The 21,801-nt window shown below is 34.4% G+C and overlaps 1 protein-coding gene across 5 annotated transcripts in view; it reads right to left on the bottom strand.

Moving 5' to 3' along the window:
- Positions 1-222: 222 nt before the first annotated feature.
- LOC125679484 (golgin subfamily A member 2-like) overlaps positions 223-21,801 on the bottom strand; it is a 146,220-nt gene continuing 124,641 nt past the window's right edge. For 4 of the 5 annotated variants that reach the window (XM_048918738.2, XM_048918739.2, XM_048918740.2 and 1 more), the window contains 2 exons: positions 13,041-13,215; positions 223-2,121 (listed from right to left, as the gene is read on the bottom strand). In XM_048918738.2, coding sequence (XP_048774695.2) covers positions 1,823-2,121; positions 13,041-13,215 — 474 coding nt within the window. In that variant the 3' untranslated portion in view covers positions 223-1,822. Of the gene's footprint in view, positions 2,122-11,854; positions 11,913-13,040; positions 13,216-21,801 lie in introns of all 5 variants that reach the window. The other variant, XM_048918741.2, reaches the window with a different exon arrangement.

Raw genomic sequence — 21,801 nt, 5'->3', positions numbered from 1 at the left:
GTCTCTTGAGTGTCTACAAATTCAGTGTTGCACACTCACCCATACATGACTGGTCCCAGTACTGTATCCCCTCAGCAATAAATTGCGAGGGCATAATTATTTGATCCTGGTGAGCAATTCATACTCTTGGGATTTGGGAGCCTTTAGGTGTGTTAGATACTGAAAAAGGTATGTTATGTATTCCAGAAACTCTCTTGCTGATCAGAACAATAAATACTAATGTATCAGTACATCATTATCTCTTGATATTGTTATATAAAAAATATCCAGTACATTCCATTTACAAATTATGTTGGTTTAACCAAGTACAGTGTATCTATAAATACACAGTGGATTAATATATAAATATTTAACAAAGATTAAAGCAAACAAGGTGAAAATCGTACAGAATTAACATAAACAAATAATAGGATTCCTTACAGTAATAGGATTCCTTACAGTAATAAGATCCCTTACAGTAATAGGATTCCTTACAGTAATAGGATCCCCTACAGTAATAGGATCCTGTACAGTAATAGGATTCCTTACAGTAATAAGATCCCTTACAGTAATAGGATCCCCTACAGTAATAAGATCTCCTACAGTAATAGGATCCCTTACAGTAATAGGATTCCTTATCCCTTACAGTAATAGGATCGCCTGCAGTAACAAGATCTCCTACAGTAACAAGATCCCTTACAGTGATAAGATCCATTACAGTAATAAAATCCCTTACAGTAACAGGATCCCTTACAATAATAAGATCCCTTACAATAATAAGATCGCTTACAGTGATAAGATCCATTACAGTAACAGGATCCCTTACAGTAACAGGATCCCTTACAATAATAAGATCGCTTACAGTAATAAGATCCCTTACAAAAATGGGATTCCTTACAGTAATAAGATCCCTTACAGTAATAGGATTCCTTACAGTAATAGGATTGGCATTCCTGGTTGTTGTTTTTTTCAACAAATCTTTCACATAATGTGATTGTACAAAACAAAGTTCAGGGAAACTTGAAAGTCATCACAACTCTAATTTTACATAGCAAAAAATATCTGAATATTGTAATATAGCAGAATATCAGTCTACAATCCTATGGTCCCCTGTTTAGACAGTAACATGTGATGACATATCATGTATTCCTAATTAATGGAATGTTTCTTTCCACAAATTAAAGCCAATGTATTTGTAGTCTGTATGACACAAACTTTACAACTTTAGAAAATATTGCCGTAAATCTCAATCAATGTATTCATTTATGCACTGGATTATACTGGTTACCTTCTAGATTGAAAATATGTGTATCACTCAAAAATATGGAAAACCCTTTTCAAATTACAGCTATTCAATTCATTTTTTAAATGAAATGTTCCAACATTTTATACATGCTGAACTCTTGTTTTCTACAAGACATTTCATATTTACTTGAATCAACACAATGTTTTTTCTGTCAGATACTGCAATATGCCCCATCACCATGTAAAATGCAAATATAAATAAATATGTTCACTAGTCAGTCTTCAAAAGATAACATTTGCACATCATGCTAGATAAAAATCCTGAGTTTCACTTGACAATCACAAAAGGTTACATAAAGATCAGAATCCACAAATGATATGGAAATTTCCAAATGTACTCTGACATCAACATACATGCAGATAACATTCTACTAAAATTGTATAATACACCCAGCAATACTGACTGATTTAATATCGCATGTAAAGAATCCGATTTTAAAATATTGTACAGTCCAGTGAAAGACCTTATTGCACATACATGTACCTATTAGTGCATATTAGCAAAATATTAAATGGTCAACACAAATTGATGCCCTTCTCACACTATAAGAACTTGTCCTTTACAGTATTTACATGGTAAGAAATTATGGTCTATATGGTCTTCCACGGTATGGTCAATGAGATTGGAATGTCCAATTTCTGAGAGAAGATGAAGGATTTTGCTGGCAGTTTGATTGTCTTTGACAGGTTGTTCCTCAGCAGGTTGGTAGAAGGCCTCGGGCTCTGGAATGCTTGGCTGGAGTCTGGATTTGGCTGCAGATTCATTGTGGTCAGTCTCCACTACAACCTCCACCTCGCTGTCTGCATCTGACTCGGAGCTTGTGTAATCTGGCCAGTCTGCAATATGGTTATATTGATCAGGATTGTCAACTATTTTGTCCATTGACACTGTTTTATACATGTATATAAATGACCACAAGGACTATATAATTATATAGTATAATAATACTAAATATAATAATATATATAGTTTGGTCGCCGATGACATTTTGTGCCGCATGTTTCGTCACCGGCGACCAAACATGCCGCATGTATCGTTGCCAGGCAACTTAATGTGCCATGAGGGTGAACATATATGGTCGTCAATTTTAGGACATACCCGAGCACGAATGGTCGCCACCCAAGCCCCCCATCCCAACCCCTATCTTTGCTTTTGTTTTGCAAAAAAGGTGTGCATGTTCATGTGTATGCATTCATACGTGTGTTTGTTTGTACGTGCATTTGTTCGTGCGGGTGCGTGTATTTGAGTGACTGTGTGTGCATGTATGTGGCATATACGTGCATGTGTGTGTATTTATGTTATGTGTGTGCATTCATGTGTTTGTTTTGTATAACACATATGCACACATTTGTGACACAAGTGAAGCACGATACAAAGCAAACAACCAAAAAGATGGGTATTTCTGGATGGAATTTGATGTGAATTTATTTTGCAAACACATGAGTGGTAACATTTTAAAAACACACGACAAGTCATTTTTACATTTATTTCTCTTTAAAGATATCTCATCAATTTTTCAAGTTATATGATGTCTTATAAAAGTAATAAGATAAAGTTTATGAGATATCTTATATCCTTTGTAAGATATTTCAAAATATTTTTCTTTATATATGATATCTCATTATTACTTTTATTGTATTCTATTGTGAATAACTTAATGTGTATAGTACGTTGATTGTGCCACCAAATGTGATCTCCAGAATTTTCTCTGTTCTTGCAAATGCAATGTATTTATGATTATAAAATTAAAAATGATGAAATATTTTTGGTCTCAACAACAATCAAATAGGTAACATAAGATGTGAGATAACTCTTGTTTTATTACCATGCACTTGTAGAATTCGTGAAAATATCTCTCAGCACTGTATGTATGCTTACAAATTTTTATAGGCATATAAGACCATATTTTGGGATTAATATATTCTATAAATATTTTGTGCCACATTTTGCAAACTTGTGTACAGATTTTTCACTTTTGTACAGTATTAAAAAATGATCACATGTATGTAATGTATCATCTTTTAAATGTTTAAATTGAAGGACTATAACACTTTTGTTTTTTATTAAAATCTTTTGAAATTTATATTGTAGACTTATTTTGGCACTTAAAAATTCATACAATTTGTTATGGTCAAAATTTCTGGCCAGCACATGCATGCACCTGTGCTATATTCTGATTGGACAATTTTAAAATCATGTACCATAGCTATCTTATACATGACGCAGACATTATGGAATTCATATTATTGGTATTGTGAAACCCTGTTATAATGTTTCTCATTTTTCCACAATAAAATAATGTAACACTGGGGCAACGTAATAAAAGTTGCCAGTGAAATCCGTTTAAAACATTTTTTGGATATAGTATATCTTCTGCTGATACTACGTAGAAAGGGTGTGTGTGTGTGTGTGAATACTGTACATCTTTACCGTTTTTTTGTTTTGTTTAAAAGACTATGACACTTTGTTTTATTTACATCTTATCTTAAGGGTGTACTCTCGTGGTACTTTTACCACGAGTGAGTCTCCATACTTTTTAAAGTTGTAACTATGGGGATGCGTGTGTTTTATTTTGTATGCACAAAGAAAAACATTAATATCTCTTTTTATTTGTAATTAATGTTAATAAACTAACAAAAACAAGAGGTACTGTGAGCAATGCTCACTAAGAATACCCCCCACTTACCCCAATCTCCCAAAGGGTGTTGGTAATAGGTATAAACTACCTCTTTTCTGAGTGTAAAAAACAAATGGCATGACAAACCGAACCATATTGCCACTTCAATGTCCAGTGCACATGACCTTTGACCTTTTGACCCCAAAATTGATAGGGAACATCTTCATCCCATGGGTAGTCCATATATATGATATGGTGACTGTAGGTGGAAAGGATAACGCTTTAGAGCCTGGAAACCATATTGCTACTTCAATGTCCAGTGCACTTGACCTTTGACCTTTTGACCCCAAAATTGATAGGGAACATCTTCATCCCATGGGTAGTCCATATGTTTGATATGGTGACTGTAGGCGGAAAGGATAACGCTTTAGAGCCCGGAAACCATATTGCTACTTCAATGTCCAGTGCGCTTGACCTTTGACCTTTTGACCCCAAAATCGATAGGGAACATCTTCATCCCATGGGTAGTCCATATATATGATATGGTGATGGTAGGTGGAAAGGATAATGCTTTAGAGCCCGGAAACCATTGCGTCTACAGACGGACGGACGGATGGACAGACAGACGGACAACCCGATTCCAGTATACCCCCCCACAACTTGTTGCGGGGGGTATAATTAATTAAAACATGACAATTTTTTAGTTATTTTATCATTTTACGACATTCATGATGACGTTACAATTGTAAACAAACTCGAGCTCGAAGACGCACACTGCACAATGTCGCATTTAGTCTATTCTAAAGCAGTCCAGAAACATACATGGGCGATTCGTTAGAAGTAAAATGGCAGTTATAGATCAGTCTGAATCCGATATTCTCACAAGTGAGTGGCAGACAAAGAAAATTACAGACAAGCAGGCACAACCATGCACATGGTGACACACTACTATACTGTACATAGTGTCAGACGAGAGGGGGGGATGGAAGGATGTTAGCGATGTAGTACCCAAATCAGAGGCTGCTGATATAGTATTGAATGGATTTGTAAGTTTTTAAATATACAAGAATTTTTTTTATGAAAATAAAATCCACAAACTATGTAGATCTGTACCTAAATTGATCTGCAATCTTCCCGATCCCGTCTAGTCGGTCATGAGCGAATCTTGCTCCTAACGTTCAATGTATCATTATTGAAGCATCATTTTGATTAAAAAGTGTAATCTATATCATTGTTTTAAAAAATCGCCAAAGTATACAGCGAATTTAATTCATTAAAAAGAGTTCAAAGGGAAAAGGGGGGGTTTCTCCCATCTAGAGAATTATGGCGCACCATTCGTGTACAAATTAGTTAAAACAAAAGATAATTTTGTTGACTATATATACATGTATAGATATATTTGGGGGGGGGGGGGGGGGGGGGGGGGGGCAACTAGATCAATAATTTGTTTCTGATAATTAAAATAAAATTATTTTATCAAAATTTTATTTTAATTATTCCTTCAAAGTGTAATTGTCAAAAAGTTTTAATAATGTTAAAATTTGTTTATAGGGTATTGAAAATGCACATTAAAAAAAAAAATCCTGATTAGAATTTTAGCATATATTTCATAAACAGTCATTTATGCACGAACAAATTCATATATAACATTTTGCCAAAGAAATTCTTTTAGAGTAACAATTTGTTGGGCAAGGCATTAAAACATAATCCCTGGCTAGACAAAAATTGGAGTTATATAGTTGAAGTTGGTGTATTAGCAGTCTGGTGGTAAACCTAATAGTATATTCTGTTCTATTGTTAAGAAGTTACAGTATTGATAGAAATTGAGTTCCAATGTTTGCTGTTTAGCTACATCCATTTGGTAACCACAGTGAGAGGGATGAGTTGTGCTATTTTTTTCATTCAAATTAAGCAAAAATATGATTCAAATCTACATTAGTAATTTCAGAAAAAGTTTGATACAGATATTCTCCCTAGGTTGAATGTTTTGATGAAATAGGTCTTCAAATTTGTGTGATATTTTATACAATTATGTTAATTAATACTTGATTTTTTGTAGAATTGGTGATGTATTTTATGTAAAAGTTATTGAAATAATCAATTATGCTTAATTTTCATATAATAAAAGAAAGCCAAGATTATTCTGTCCTTAATATTTGTTTTATAGTGTGTTTCTTGTGAAAATTGGTGATTTTCATGAAAAATTAAGTTTCAGCAAAGGGGCAACTTTGAGGGGCTGTAATTCTTTTAAGTCCACACTTACATACTCTTTTTTTATGTTTTAAATGTCTTTCGGATAAAGATGTATCAGTTAAAATGGTTTATCAAAAAAGTTTCATACTTCTGAAAAAATTCAAACCAGGAGAGAACATCCTTAAATGTCTGTAATTCTTCATGTTCTCATCACTAGAGAACATCCTTAAATGTCTGTAATTCTTCATGTTCTCATCACTTTTCTTTATTTTTGGTGTAGGATACATTAATTTAATAAGCGTTGCTTATATCTGCAATAGTTTCCGCCATTTTCTTCAACTTCCGCTTTCTTGTTTAACGTAAGCGTTCACATAAATTTCTCTCAATAACTCATTGCAGTTTGTATTCAACATTTGTACATAAAATTATGAATAATGTTTTAATGATACTTTTGTTTTAAAAAAAAAAATTGTTTATACATATCCAATAGTTTTGATGTGTATATAGTATTCTCTGGGTAAGTGTAATCAACAGGCATTGCTTAGATATTAGTTATATAAGTCATATATATGTATATTTGGGTAAATCTATTTGAATACGGAAACTAGCTGCAGAACTGTAGCTCTCTGAAAAAATATTTTGACATAACACTCTGTTATGTCAAAATATTTTTTCAGAGAGCTACAGTTCTGCAGCTATATGGAAATAAGTTTTGTTTCACACCAAGTATAGCAGGCTATTTTTAGAGATCTGCCCTAGATACCAGTATATTCCATACTCATGGAAATGCATTGCGTAATAGGCAGCAACATCTCTGGTGGTCAGTAGTCACGTGATCTCTGAAACCAATCCACATAAAGTTTCACAACCATCATCATCCCTTTGTTTTAATTTTGCTGGACATACATGCTTTCTGTGTTTTTGGTTATCTCACCCACCATCCCCATACTTCACCTTCTGATAGTGGAAGAATTTTACATCTTATGCTATTGTTGGGGCTCTCATACTAGTTTGTAGTGTTTGCTGGGCCTGTTTATCCCCAATTCAGATAAATTTTTTGTTTGCTGTATTATGTGATTAATGTAATTAAAACCTGATTGTGTCAACCCAGGTTCCCATTCATTAAATCACGATGGTGTCAACCTGGGTACCCTTAATTATAACCCCATGGTGTCAAACCAGGTTCCTATGGTTACAGTGTATATATAATTTCCTGAACCTGATGGTGTCAAAGAAGAAAGAACATACTGTTTTTAAAATTATATATCACAGATATTATTTGATAAAAAAAAAAGAAACATCCTAGGTTGATAAAATAAAAGATTTTAAATCCCATACTGTGTTGAATTTTATTTTTCAAAAAAATATATATACAAGAGAAACATCTTTTAATGTCTAAAATCGAGTATTTACATGCCTTAATATTTTTAGGTTTCAATGAATTGTGTTGAAATTTAGGTTGTAGATATATTTGAGGACTCTCTCTCTTTCTCTCTCTCTATATATATACATCCATGTAAATACAAGTAAAACTTTGATACCATACTGTGATCTCAATCTTTCAATTTAAACAATATTTCTATGTGTAGCCATGTGTCTGTCCCCCATCATAAAAAAAATGTTGAAACACAAAAGTCCCATAACTCTTGTAAAATTTGTCAAATTAAAATGGTGGCACAATATGATCAACTACATATGGTGACTAACAATCCTACAAAATTTGAACAAAATCTGGTGAACGGTTTCGGAGAAGTTGCATCCACAAAGTGTTTCTATAGTATAGCATGTACACATTCAACAAAGTTCCATAACTCCTGTAAAATTTGTTGAATCAAATTGACGGCGCAATATGATCAACTACATATGGTGACTAACAACCCTACAAATTATGAACAAAATCCGTTGAGCGCTTTTGGAGGAGTTGCGTCCACTAAGTGTTCCTCTAATGTAGCATGTACAAATTTAACAAAGTCCCATAACTCCTGTAAAATTTGTCAAATTAAAATGGTGACGCAATATGATCAACTACATATGGTGACTAACAATCCTACAAAATTTGAACAAAATCCGTTCGGCAGTTTTGGAGGAGTTGCATCCAAAAGTCAAGTGGGATGGACGGAAGGGCAGACAGACGGCCGCACGGACATCGGTATTTCTATGTCCCCTTCCGCATTGGAGTGGGGGACAACAAACTTTAATCTGCACTACCTGGAGACGCTTGCATATTAATATGACTCATCATGGTCTTGTTGTTCTTGAGAAGAAGATCTTTAAAGAATTTTCCTATATATCCCCGTGTAAAACTTATTAATTATTACGGGGCCAATTATGGGGGCATACGAGTGAAAAATTCTCGAGAAGGATGTTAAACAAGATACAATCAACCAATATTGTGGCCCCATCCTACCCTAGGGGTCATGATTAGAACAAACATCCATCTAAACTACCTGGGAATGCTTGCATATTAATATAAATAATCATGTCCCTGCTCTTATTGAGAAGATTTTTCAAATTTTGTTGGTATATTTTGCTTGGTAAAAATTTGATCCCTTATTGTGGCCCCAGCCTAACTCCAGGGATCAAGACTTGAACAAACTTCAATTTGCACTACCTATCAATGCTTGAATATCAATATGACTCATCCTGGTCCTGATGTTCTTGAAAGGAAGATTTTTAAAGATTTTTCCTATAAATTCCCATATAAAACTTTTATCTCCGATAGTAGTGTCACCTTATCCTTGAACAAACTTCAATCTGTACTACTTGGAGCTGCTTGAATATTGATATGAGAAATTAATTTGGCAATGCAGTTCTTGAGAAGAAGAAACTTTTATCCCCTTTTGTGGCCCCACCCTCAGAGTTTGAACAAACTCAGTAAATCTGCACTACCTGGAGATGCTTGCATATGACTCATTGTGGCCCTGTTGTACTTAAGAAGATTTTTCCTATATTCCCCATGTAAAACTTTAATCCCCTATTGTGGTCCCATCCTATCCCTGGGAGTTATGATTTGAGCAATCTTCAATCTGCATTACCTGGGGATGCTCGCATATTAATAATTCATATGAGTAATTATGGCCTTGGAGTTCTTGGGAAGAAGATTTTAAATTTTTTTTCACTATGTACAACTTGAATCTACACTATATCACGATACTTTCATGTAAACTTTAGTAGCTCAGTTGTTCTCGAGAGGAAGATTTTTAAATGACCCAACCCTATTTTCGCCTTTTCTTAATTATCTCCCCTTTATTTGAACAATCTTGAATCTCTTTCACTCATGGAAGCTTTGTAGCAAGTTTTGTTGAAATTAATCCAGTGGTTCTGGAGAAGAAGTTGAAAATTTAATGTGAAAAGTTTACAGACAACGATAGACAAAAACATATCGAACCAGGTCACCTGAGTGACTCAGGTGACCTAAAAATTGAAGAACATCCATAAATCTAAAATGACTCTGTTGTATAGATAGATCCATGGTTAATGTTTTGTCATATCTTTATTCCTTCGATGAAAATTGTTAACTGAGTGTAATAAATTCAATAATGTATAAGCAAAATTTTTAGTAAGGATTTAATTTTGGCATATTATTAGTGAGGGTGTTGAGATCTCTAAAATTGAATATCGCTAGGGTTGGACACTAGTACTCGGTATCTATACTGTATCTAGGACTTGTATCGAAATTCCTGGTAAAATACCGTTTCCTTTGATACCGGTATTTTTATATCAACTAGAAATATGTTCATAGGCCATGAATACCCCACCCAATGTGACATTTGTAATGCAATATGAAAACAAGAGGCCCATGGAAGACATCAGTCACCTAAGCCCATACTTAAACAAGAGGCCCATGGGCCACATCGCTCACCTGAGTCACCTTCGTCCATATCAGAAGACTTTCCATATATATTTGCATGTAAAACCGTAGTCCCTATTCTGGCCCCAACCTACCCCTGAAGGCCATGTTTTTGCAAACTTGAATTTACACTATGTCAGAAAGCTTTCATGTAAATGTGAACTTCTTTGGCCCAATGGTTCTTGAGAAGAAGATTTTAAAAGATTTTTCCTATATATTTGTATGTAAAACTTTGATCCCCCCTTGTGGCCTCATCCTACCCCCAGAGGCCATGATTTGAACAAACTTGAATCTGCACTATGTCAGAAAGCTTTCATGTAAATATCAGCTTTTCTGGCTCAGTGCTTCTTGAGAAGAAGATTTTTAAAGATTTTTCCTATATATTTGTATGTAAAACTTTGATCCCTTATTGTGGCCCCATCCTACCCCTGGGGGCCATGATTTGAACAATTTAGATTCTGCACTATATCAGGAAGCTTTCATATAAATCTCAGCTTTTCTGGCTCAGTGGTTCTTGAGAAGAAGATTTTAAAAGATTTTTCCTATATATTTGTATGTAAAACTTTGATCCCCTATTATGGCCCCATCCGACCCCCGGGGGCCAGGATTTTAACAATTTAGAATCTGCACTATATCAGGAAGCTTTCATATAAATCTCAGCTTTTCTGGCTCAGTGGTTCTTGAGAAGAAGATTTTTAAAGATTTTTCCTATATATTTGTATGTAAAACTTTGATCCCCTATTATGGCCCCATCCTACCCCAGGGGGCCATGATTTGAACAAACTTAACTCTGCACTATGTTAGGAAGCTTTCTTCTAAATATCAGCTTTTTTGGCTCAGTGGTTCTTGAGAAGATTTTAAAAGATTGTTCCTATATATTTGTATGTAAAACTTTGATCCCCTATTGTGGCCCCATCTGACCCCCGGGGGGCCATGATTTTTACAATTTACAATCTGCACTACCTAATAAAGCTTATCTATAAATTTCATCTTTTCTGGCCCAGTGGTTCTTGAGAAGAAGATTTTTTAATGACCCTACTCTATTTTTACCTTTTCTTGATTATCTCCCCTTGGAAGGTGGCCTGGCCCTTTATGTTAACAATTTAGAATTCCCTTTACTTAAGGATGTTTTGTGCCAACTTTGGTTGAAATTGGCCCAGTGGTTTTTGAGAAGAAGTCAAAAATGTTAAAAGCTTACAGACAGTAAAACCGACGGACGGACACCGGAATATGGGTGATCAGAATAGTTCACTTGAGCTAAAAACTTTTTCCCCATATAAAATTGTAAAATGTAAAATTTTGATCCCCTATTGTGGTCCAAACCTACACCCTGGGGCCATGATTTTTACAAACATGAATCTGCACTATGTCAGAAAGCTGCCATGTAAATTTGAACTTGTCTGGACAAATGGTTCTTGAGAAGAAGATTTATAAAAATTTTGTCATATATATATGCATGTATAACTTTGATTCCGTATTGTGGCCCTACTCTACCCCTGGGAGCCATAAATTTAACAAACTTGAATCTGCATTAAGTCAGGAAGCTTCCTTGTAAATTTGAACTATTCTTGAGAAGATTTTTAAATGATCCCTGCACCCTATTTTTGCATGTTTGTGATAATCTCCTTTTTGAAGAGGCATAGCCCTTCATTTGAACAAACTTGAATCCTCTTTGGTGAAAAGTATTCTTGAAAATAAATACGAAAACATTAAGAACATTTTAGGTTCATTACTGAATTTTTACATCTACCAAGGTATTATGAATATCAAAATATTCCTCTGATTCAACATTCAGAGAAAAACCCTTGAGAATATTTATGCCTGACACTTATCATCATAAAATGGGGGGGGGGGGGGGGGGGGGGGAGCATGTTCTTTAAAGGTTTTTGGAAGTAAAAGAATTGCTCACCTTTTCACTTAATCATGTTTCCAAAAATAATGCAGACCTTTATCCTGTATGTCATATGCTACAGCAAATGAAATTTGATGAATTCAAAAACAATAGAGCAATTAAAGAAAGACATTCTACCCGAAAAAAATCTCAGTATTTTTCAGCTATAAGGGGTGAAATGAATATAATCCACACTAAATTACGAACATTGCCATTTCATATTTTTGTTTACCTAATTGTAATAAACAGCTGTTATTTGTTTCTAACACCTTGTTTCTTATAAAAGGTTAAAAACCCTGGAAGTGTAAAGTCATCTATTCATACCATACTATGTGTATCATAGATTGAAGTATCTTTAAAAAGTATTGGTATGGTATCATAGTGTTTCGTCCTTAACGGTATCCAACCCTAAATATCACTTACAATTTATTTCATAACGTAGGTAATATTTATCTTTCTTGGAATTATAAATTCAGTTTTAATGGCATAGGGCCTAGTTGTCAACAATTTAATGTATCATAATTTGTCTAATCCCAAAATAAACAATGATTGCACTGTTTATTTTAGAAAACAGCGCCTATTACAGATGTATAAAGGAATAACATCCCCAAACAGTTTGTAGACAGCGACCCATATAAACATTATTTACTCACAATACTGCAGATTTCATACACGCTTTACTCGCTATATTTGGGTATTTACATCGTTATATGTGTGCACTGGTGGCAAACACATATAAGACCCGGACAATTTGTCAACATCGATTTAAATGTTGCCCATGGTAAATAAATTAGGCCCCTAAAAGTTGAGTTTTTAATAATATCTCGCAGTACTTTCACAATCCGAAGAACGCATGTGACATCACTGTACCACGTGACTACCTACCTAATTAACTTGACTTTTTGAAATCGGGGCTTATATTTAAGTCTGTATTGTGGTTAATTATCGCAAAATTTCGGCGAACGAACTATTAGAATTAATTACTATAAGCATACAGAAGACAAAATGCATGTAATGTTGTATACTTTGAAAACATGAGATGTGTCCTTTAACTTAGCTCTTGTTAAATATATTTACCAATGTTATGGGGAAATTGCTAAATTTGTGTCTCGCTTACAATTCCACTTATACAGTATATCATCAGTATTATGAGAAATTTCGCCACTGCACTATTTTCCACATTATTACATGATACTAGACTGACCTGTGTGCCCATTGGTCATCCCTGGCTGATGACCATTTGTAGGATATTGTTGGAATTGTTGTTCCTCCAGCTGACGAAGGCTACTTCCTGTGAGAGACTGTTCGTGATAATGGTGCAACATGTTCTTCTCACCCAGAAGTTGCATCACCAAAATTTGTAGCTCACTCAGTTTACCCTAAGAAACAAGGAAGACAAAGGACGTTATGTTATTGAAGATGCTTGACATGCTTTTTGTTTTTAACATTGAATAACACATCATCATAATGTATGACTTCATTGCCCTGAGAAAGGCCAAACTTTTCTCAATTTTCAAAACCAGAATATGCCTATGCCAGTTTACAGATGAACAAGGTGAAAACAAAAGAACAGATGAGGATGACAGTACATGTAAAACACGGAACAACGGACCCTACTAAAATATGAAAGTTTGACAACATTTCTCAAAGAAATGTACCAGGATTAAATTTGATTGGGTCTGGTGATAGAATTTTAAATACCAGTCAAATTACATTGCTAATCATTTGAAACATATACCATGGAAGGTGAAGATGAAGAAACATATATCGAGCAACAAGTATCCTCGGGGGCAGACTGTCCACCAGCAGAGATCTGACTTATGCGAATTCATGTAACACTTCTGTCATACTCACACAATTTTACACAACACGATTGCCTAGTCCTGTAATTTTATTATTATCTAAATGGACAGGAAAGTTAAAAATAAGAAATAACTTGGTACCTTTTAATATGATGACTATCCAAGAAGTAAAAGTTATCATTGCATCTTATACAAAATACTACCAAGTACCTCTTTGTTGCCATATGGCAGCAAGCATCTAGTCCTTTTCCTCTTAAAATCTTGTGCACACAATTTCTTGTTAATTATTGGATAAATTTCTTCTAAATTTTCAAAATAAAAGTGTTTTGCATTGAAGATGTTCATTTTTGCATATATTGGAAAAATCTAGTCTCAAATTGTGGCCATTTTTCAATTTTAAAATGGGATTTTGTACGGATGAGATCTCTAAATTGGTTCAAGATCTGTTCCTGAAGCTTTTGTTCATGTAAGAACTGTAATGAAAATTCCTTTGATTATGTAAATGAGGCAATCGGGGTCAATCAAAGTCTTGTCAATGATTAGCTATTCCTTGTGTGTTGTACATTGTCTCAAACGTTTTGGAGACTAGTATATGATTCAGCAGAATTAAGTGGAGGTATAAATAGAAGGCGCTTCTGCGTATCTGAGTTAGTTTGCTGGTAGACAGAGAGAAGAGAGAAGATCGGATCTCACATCCAGAATTTAGGTAAGGTTTACTGCGGGTGGATCATTTGAGACATTATTCCTTCACAAGATAGCACGGGAGCAAATGCTCAAATAAATTAAGGGTTTAGACTTGTAGTTTGAAACAGTGGTTTCAGACAAGAGGCTGAAACACAAGTGATTAGACTAGGCAAGGAATAGTTAGAGGAAAAACATATAATAAATCAATAAAGAAATAATCATAGTGTTTGATTCAAATTGATTTATCATTGTTTAGAACTATAGTTTAATGCAATCATTTAGAAACGTAGGAAACGTTTAAGAAAAATCATTATCCGTGGTTTGAACCTACGTTACACGTTACAGAACTAGATATATTGTTATGCAACATCTTTTCACTTTTTTCCAGTAATACCTACAGATGGAATTTTACAAGATACATTTCAAAATTTTATTAAGTTGCAATATAATCTGATAGATACTATTTTGTAGATCTTGAATCTGAATTCCGTAGGAAAATCAAATTTTGCATTAAGGATGTATGCTGCACCAGAGAAATTTGATGTAGATGAAAAGTGGAGGATATGAACAATAATATTTTGAAGTTGAAAATTTTCAAATTTACTTTATTTTGTCAAAAAATACAGTTTTGGTAGAAGGTAATCTGAAAAAAATTTAAAACCCCTGCTAGACTCGAACCTGTGACCTACAGTTCAGTAATCGGTATTTTAACCTACTGAGCTACTCGGCTAGGTATTTAAATGGAAAAGGAAAAGTCAAATATTGCCGATATCGATTTTTTCATCCATGTTTTTAAAGGAAGTCAGATGTAGAGTACTACCTTAAAAGACATAGCAATTTAAAGCTGTTCCTGCGTGGCATAATCGGTAGGGTTCCTACCTTCCAAGCTGGCGACCCAGGTTCAAATCTCACTCCAGTAAATATTTTTGTAATGTTTTTGCTATTATGGTTTTTGGCCGGATTGCAATGTGTATCCGGCTTATAGTATGGTAAAGAGGAGCGTACGTTTCAGCCATGGCGTGCGACGATGGTCTTGACCTATTTTTGTAAATGTTTATTTGTGACAATCACACAGTCTCAATTGAAAGTTTCGTACCTTGGAAGAGATGTCTACATATTTAGAATTGTCATTTAAATTATGGGTGAGAAAGTACACTTTTTAATACATATTCACTTATTATAAATGCATATGAAAATCTGAGGCATCTCTAGAGTAGACTACATAATTGATTCTCTACCACATACACTTCAAATTATTTTTATGCCCTGCCATGAATATGGCCGGGGCATATAGTGTTTGTCATTTCCGTCTTCCGTCACACTTTGTGTTTAGCTAAGTTTCAAAGAAACCATTCAAGATATTTTCATCAAACATCACATGCTGATACATATTGATATCATCTTTCAATTGTATCAATATTTTTTTTACCTTGACATTTCCATTGACCTTGACCTCACTTTTCCATATTGGGTGTTTAGCTCAGTTTCAAAGCAACTATATTGACATTATTTTTATGAAAACTTTTACACTGATAAATATCAATGGTAGCTATTCAACTGTGGCATTTTTTATGACCTTGACCTTCTCTGTGACCTTGACTGCTCTATTTCCTATTTTGGTGTTTAACTCAGTTTCAAATTAAAGAATTTTTTTTGTTCCTTTCTGAATATGGCCAGAGCATATGGTAGAGTAGCAGATTTACAAGTCTAATTTTAAATAGATTGGTGTTTGTCATGTCAGTTTATGATATCCATGTATATAAATGAGGATTAGCATTTCATGCAAGTATATATTTTTTTCCTTTTGTTATAAGTAAGTTTGAATAATGATAACCTTTCTATTGATAGCTAGGCAACATTTAACCAATGCAAAATTGCTATTTATCTTTATAGCAATTTTCTTAGAATTTTGATAAATTTGAATAATATTCAGAGTGAATTGAATGGGTGATACTAATTAAGTTACAAAGTTTAAAGATAAAAACATCTTGAAACAAGAGGCCAATGGGCCACATCACTTACCTGAGTCACCTTGGCTCATATTTAAAGATTTTTCCTACATATTCACATGTAAAACTTTGATCCCTATTGTGGCACCAACCTACTCCCAGGGGCTATGATTTTTTCAAAATTGAATCTGGACTATGTCAGGAAGCTTTTATGTGAATGTAAACTTTTCTGGCCCAGTGGTTCTTGAGAAGAAGATTTTTAAAGATTTTCCCTATATATTTGTATGTAAAACTTTGATCCCCTTTTGTGGCCCCATCCTATCCCCGGAGGCCATGATTTTAACAAACTTCAATCTGCACTATGTTTGGAAGCTTCCATGTAAATTTCCACTTTCTTGACCCAGTAGTTTTTTAGAAGAAGATTTTTAAAGATTTACCCTAAAACTTTGATCCCCTATTGGGCCCATCCAACCCCCGGGGGACATGATTTTAACAAACTTAAATCTGCACTATGTCTGGAAGCTTTCATATAAATTTCAGCTTTTCTGGCCCAGCGGTTCTTGAGAAGAAGATTTTTAAAGATTTTTCCTATATATTTGTATGTAAAACTTTGATCCCCTATTGTGGCCCCATCTAAACCCCGTGGACCATGATTTTAACAAACTTGAATCTGCACCATGTCAGGAAGCTTTCATATAAATTTCAGCTTTTCTGGCCCAGTGGTTCTAGAGAAGAATATTTTTAAATGACCACAACCTATTTTTGTGATTATCTCCCCTTTGAAAGGGACATGGCCCTTCATTTGAACAAACTTGAAAGCCCTTCACCCAAGGATGCTTTTGGCCAAGTTTGGCTGAAATTGGCCCAGTGGTTCTGGAGAAGGAGTCGAAAATGTAAAAGTTTATAGACAGACAGACAACGGACAACAGGTGATCAGAAAAGCTCACTTGAGCTTTCAGCTCTGGTGAGCTAAAAAGGAAATTCTTTTTTAATGACAACACTTCACTTTGCCACAGAAATAATGCATCAGACTGATAAGGGAGAGTGTTAGAAAGGTTTTCCTTTTTATCTATGTGTTGTGATATGACTTGAACACAACTCAGATTTACCTGTATAAAGGCTAGCATAACACCAGACTGAGTTCACTAAAGGTTTAAACCCTGATATTTTAAAACACAACAAAGTGAAAACACTGCATTTCTCTTCTAATTCATGGATAAGGTGAATGAAAAAGTGTGCAGCAACTCCCTCTCCATTGAAAAGCTAGAAAGTTTTTTACACGAAGAAGATATTTCCCCTTCAATCGCCCCTATGGTCATGCTTAATCTGCAAAATTTTCTTTATAAAATAAAGGTCCAGTATTTTAATTCTTTTCCACAAAACGAAAGAATTCAACTTGTTTTCCATTGTGAATGGGGCGCCATGAGAAGGTACCGATAATCCTTTTTTTTTTTTTTTTTTTTTTTTTTTTTTAGCTCACTTGAGCCAAAGGCTCATGTGAGGTTTTCTGATCAAAACTTTGTTGTTGTATTTAAACTTTTCACATTTTCATCATCTTCTTCAGAACCACCTGGCCAATTTCAACCAAACTCAATTGGCACAAACATCCTTGGGTGAAGGGGATTTAAGTTTGTTCAAATGAGCGGCAATGCCCTTCTCCAACGGGAAATAATAGCAAAATAGTGAAAATACACTAATTAATTTTAAAATTCTTCTTCTCCAGAACCAGCAGGCTTCAATCAAACTTAATACAAATTATCCTTGGGTGAAGGGGATTTAAGTTTGTTCAAATGAAGGGCTTTGCCCCTTCAAAAGGGAGATAATCACAAAAATGCAAAAAAAGGGTGGGGTAATTTAACAAGAGGCCCATAGGCCACATCACTCACCTGAGTCCCCTTGGCCCATATTTAAAGATTTCCCCTTCATATTCACATTTAAAACTTTGATCCCTATTGTGGCCCCAACTTAACCCCGGGGGCCACGCTTTTACAAACTTGAATTTGCACTATGTCAGGAAGCTTTCATGTAAATGTAAACTTTCATGGCCCAGTGGTTCTTGAGAAGAAGATTTTTAAAGATTTTCCCTATATATTTGTATGGAAAACTTTGATCCCCTATTGTAGCCCCATCCTAGCCCAGGGGCCATGATTTTAACAAACTTGAACCTGCACAATGTCAGGAAGCTTTCATGTAGATTTCTACTTTCTTGGCCCTGTGGTTGTGAGAAGATTTTCCCCTAAATATTTGCATGTAAAACTTTGATCCCCTATTGTAGCCCCATCCTACCCTCGAGGGGTCATGGTTTTTATAAACTTGAATCTGTATTATGTCAGCAAGCTTTCATGCAAATATCGGCTTTCCTGGCCCAGTAGTATTTGAGATGAAGATTTTCCCTATATATTTGCATGTAAAACTTTGATTCCCTATTGTGGCCCCATCCTACCTCCGGGGGTCATGAGTTTACCAAACTTGAACCTGCACTACGTCAGGAAACTTTCATACAAATATAAACTTCTTTGGCCCAATGGTTTTTAAAAGATTTTTTTTTTATAAATATTAGTATGTTAAACTTTAATCCCCTATTGTGGCCCCATCTTACCCCTGGGGGTCATGATTTGAACAAACTTGAATCTTCACTAATGTCAGGAAACTTTCATGTAGATATCAATTTTTCTGGCTCAATGGTTTTTGAGAAAAAGATTCTTAAAGATTTTTCCTATATATTTGTATGTAAAATTTTGATTCCCTATTGTGGCCCCATTCTACCCCCGGGCACAATGATTTTAACAAACTTGAATCTGCACTATGTCAGGAAGCTTTCATGTAAATATAAGTTTTTCTGGCTCAGTGATTCTTAAGAACAAGATTTTAAAAGATTTTTCCTATATATTTGCATGTAAAACTTTAATCCCCTATTGTGGGTGCATCCTACCTTACGGGGGATTCAAAACACCATTCCTGAAATCAGGCATGTTAGTTCATAATTGGCAGTGGACTTAATCGGTGATGTTGGAAGGCTTCACTAATCACCCAAGCTGTTGAACCAATTTTTGTGACCTGGGTCTACCGATTTGAAAAGGCGAGTGTGGATTAGTGGTCATTAATTATAATTAGTGTAGCTGCGGGCATGAATGTATGACTTAACGATGCCAGGTATGGTAAGCAGAGTGGAAAATTGACTGCACTTCGAGATAAACCAGGTGAATTTAGGGCATGGGACCTTGGAAATACTTCAACATACATGTAAGTGAGGTATTCAAGATTACCGTGTTCGAAATATCAGAAGTTTTTAAAATCATTTATATAGGGAAAACGGCTTGGACCGGCAGTCGATTTTGACTCAAGAGGGGTATTCAAGATAAACCATACTCAAGATACAGACATTTTACTGTATTTGCATTAATTGTACAAATCCAATCCTGTTTTCAACTTACAAAATAAGTTGATACCAATTGATTTGATATTGTTATTAAATATTTCCAGATTCCTATGATTTAAAAAAAAGAAGAGAAGAATTCACCCCAAATTCGTTCAATGTTGGTTGTAAAGTCATTATTTCAATTGTACAAATACTATTCTGTAATTGGGGGTTAGAAAGAGTTGATACCATTTGATTTGATATCGTTATTATTTTTTCCCACATTTCCACAATTTTTAATGACAATAATAATTAAAAAACAACAACAATATTTGACCCAAAAACCTCTTTATTATTTCTTGTGAAATTGTTATATTACTCGGACAAATCCAATTCTGAAATTTGAGTTTAGAATAAGTTGATACCAATTTATTTGATATACTAGTAGTTATTGAACATTTCCAGATTCCATGATTTTTCAATAAAACCCCTCTTTTTTTACCCCCAAATTCCTTCAATATTTGTTGTCAAAGTTTTTAAATCAGTTGTAAATATTCAATCCTTTAATTTTAGTTCTGCATAGATTGATACCCATTGATTTAATTTAGTTATCAAATTTTTCCAGATTTCTGTGATTTTTCAATAACACCCCCCCCCCCCCCAAAACCAACCTATTTTCTGCAAATTATAGAAATGTATATTTTTAATAGCGAGCAAAGCTCGCGTCGCAAAGCGACGTGACGAGCTCGCTCCAATGATTACACATATGAGTCACGTGATTTGCTCTTCTTCAGCTGAAAAAAGATGAGTATTACCCATAATGCTTCTGCAAAAATGTCGCCGTCACTGCGGTATACTTCATTGACAAACCCGTAATTAAAATAATTAGATTGTTTAGAAAGTACCATAAACGTTTTTAAATTCCAGACAAGCTTTCTCATAGCTTCAAAAATTTTGTTTTTGCTTGGTTTGAGAGAAGAAAAAACATTGCAGCTAATGTGACATCACAATTTGTAACTGTTTACACCAAGCGCGTTATATTTCCCGCGTTAAATGAAGAGGCGGATAAAAGTCGTGTTGCAAGATGTTAATGGGCTTCGCTCGTCTCAATGGTCACACCGTACAACATATTATGTTATTTGTACAATGTACATATAATCACCTTTGTTTTCAGTGGTAATTAGCTTTGTAGAATTTTCTTCAGGTTAGGTTTGAATTTTGATAGATTGACTAGACTATCATCACTATGCTAACTGTTAGACCATGCTTTATTCAGTATCACTAAAAACACTGTATCAGACTTCCAATATGAAGAGCTCCCTTAGGGGGAGATAAACAATATGAAGAGCTCCCTTAGGGGGAGATAAAGTATCCATTACAAGAGTTACTTCTCTTTCCATATAACATACATGTAAACTAACACTAACTGTTAGTTTCTTTCAATATATTTGATATCCTAGACTATTTTCCCATAGAGCATGGGTAAATGTACACTATCACGATTTCTTTTGTGTGTCCACTTCTTTTCCTAGATTGAATTTTTCATAAATTAAACTGACACAAATAGCAACTCCATTAATTCAGAAAAATACTAGCCAATCAAAGGACCCAGGTCCACACACTTGTCAAGCGAATACACACAAGACCAGGAAACACTATACAGAATACGTAAAAATTTATCTATATACTGAATACATAAAAAAAATCTAAATACTAACTAAAGTTTACCACTAACTAATGACTGATATACAAAAAAAATATTGTCAAAATATTTGATTAACACAAATATGATGAGTTATGATCCAATTTTGATAATTATGCACCAATGAAATAGCAAGCTAATTGATATCATGTTTAAAATATCCTTATCAATTAACATAGAAAGCACATTTGAAGTGATTGCCCTTCGCTTGATAGAAAAATAAACATTTTGAAAAAAATTTTAACAGCTAGTCTGCATGAAAAATAAGTAACATTTTTTGTATACCATCCCAAAATAGTAGTCTGGGTTCTGACAAATAGTGCATTCCCCTTCGAGTTGAAATGTAAAATAATTATGAAATAGAAATTAACAGCAATGGTAGTGAACAGTATAATCTTTGAAAAAGGGACATACCGTCACATTATTCATCAGCTGTCAATTTTCAGTCAACCGACCACCTCTCTTAATTG

The sequence above is a fragment of the Ostrea edulis genome, chromosome 2, assembly GCF_947568905.1.
Source record: "Ostrea edulis chromosome 2, xbOstEdul1.1, whole genome shotgun sequence".
In the NCBI taxonomy this organism is placed as follows: domain Eukaryota; kingdom Metazoa; phylum Mollusca; class Bivalvia; order Ostreida; family Ostreidae; genus Ostrea; species Ostrea edulis.
The sequence above is the reverse complement of the archived record's forward strand: the minus strand, read 5'-3'. Positions and strand labels throughout refer to the sequence as shown.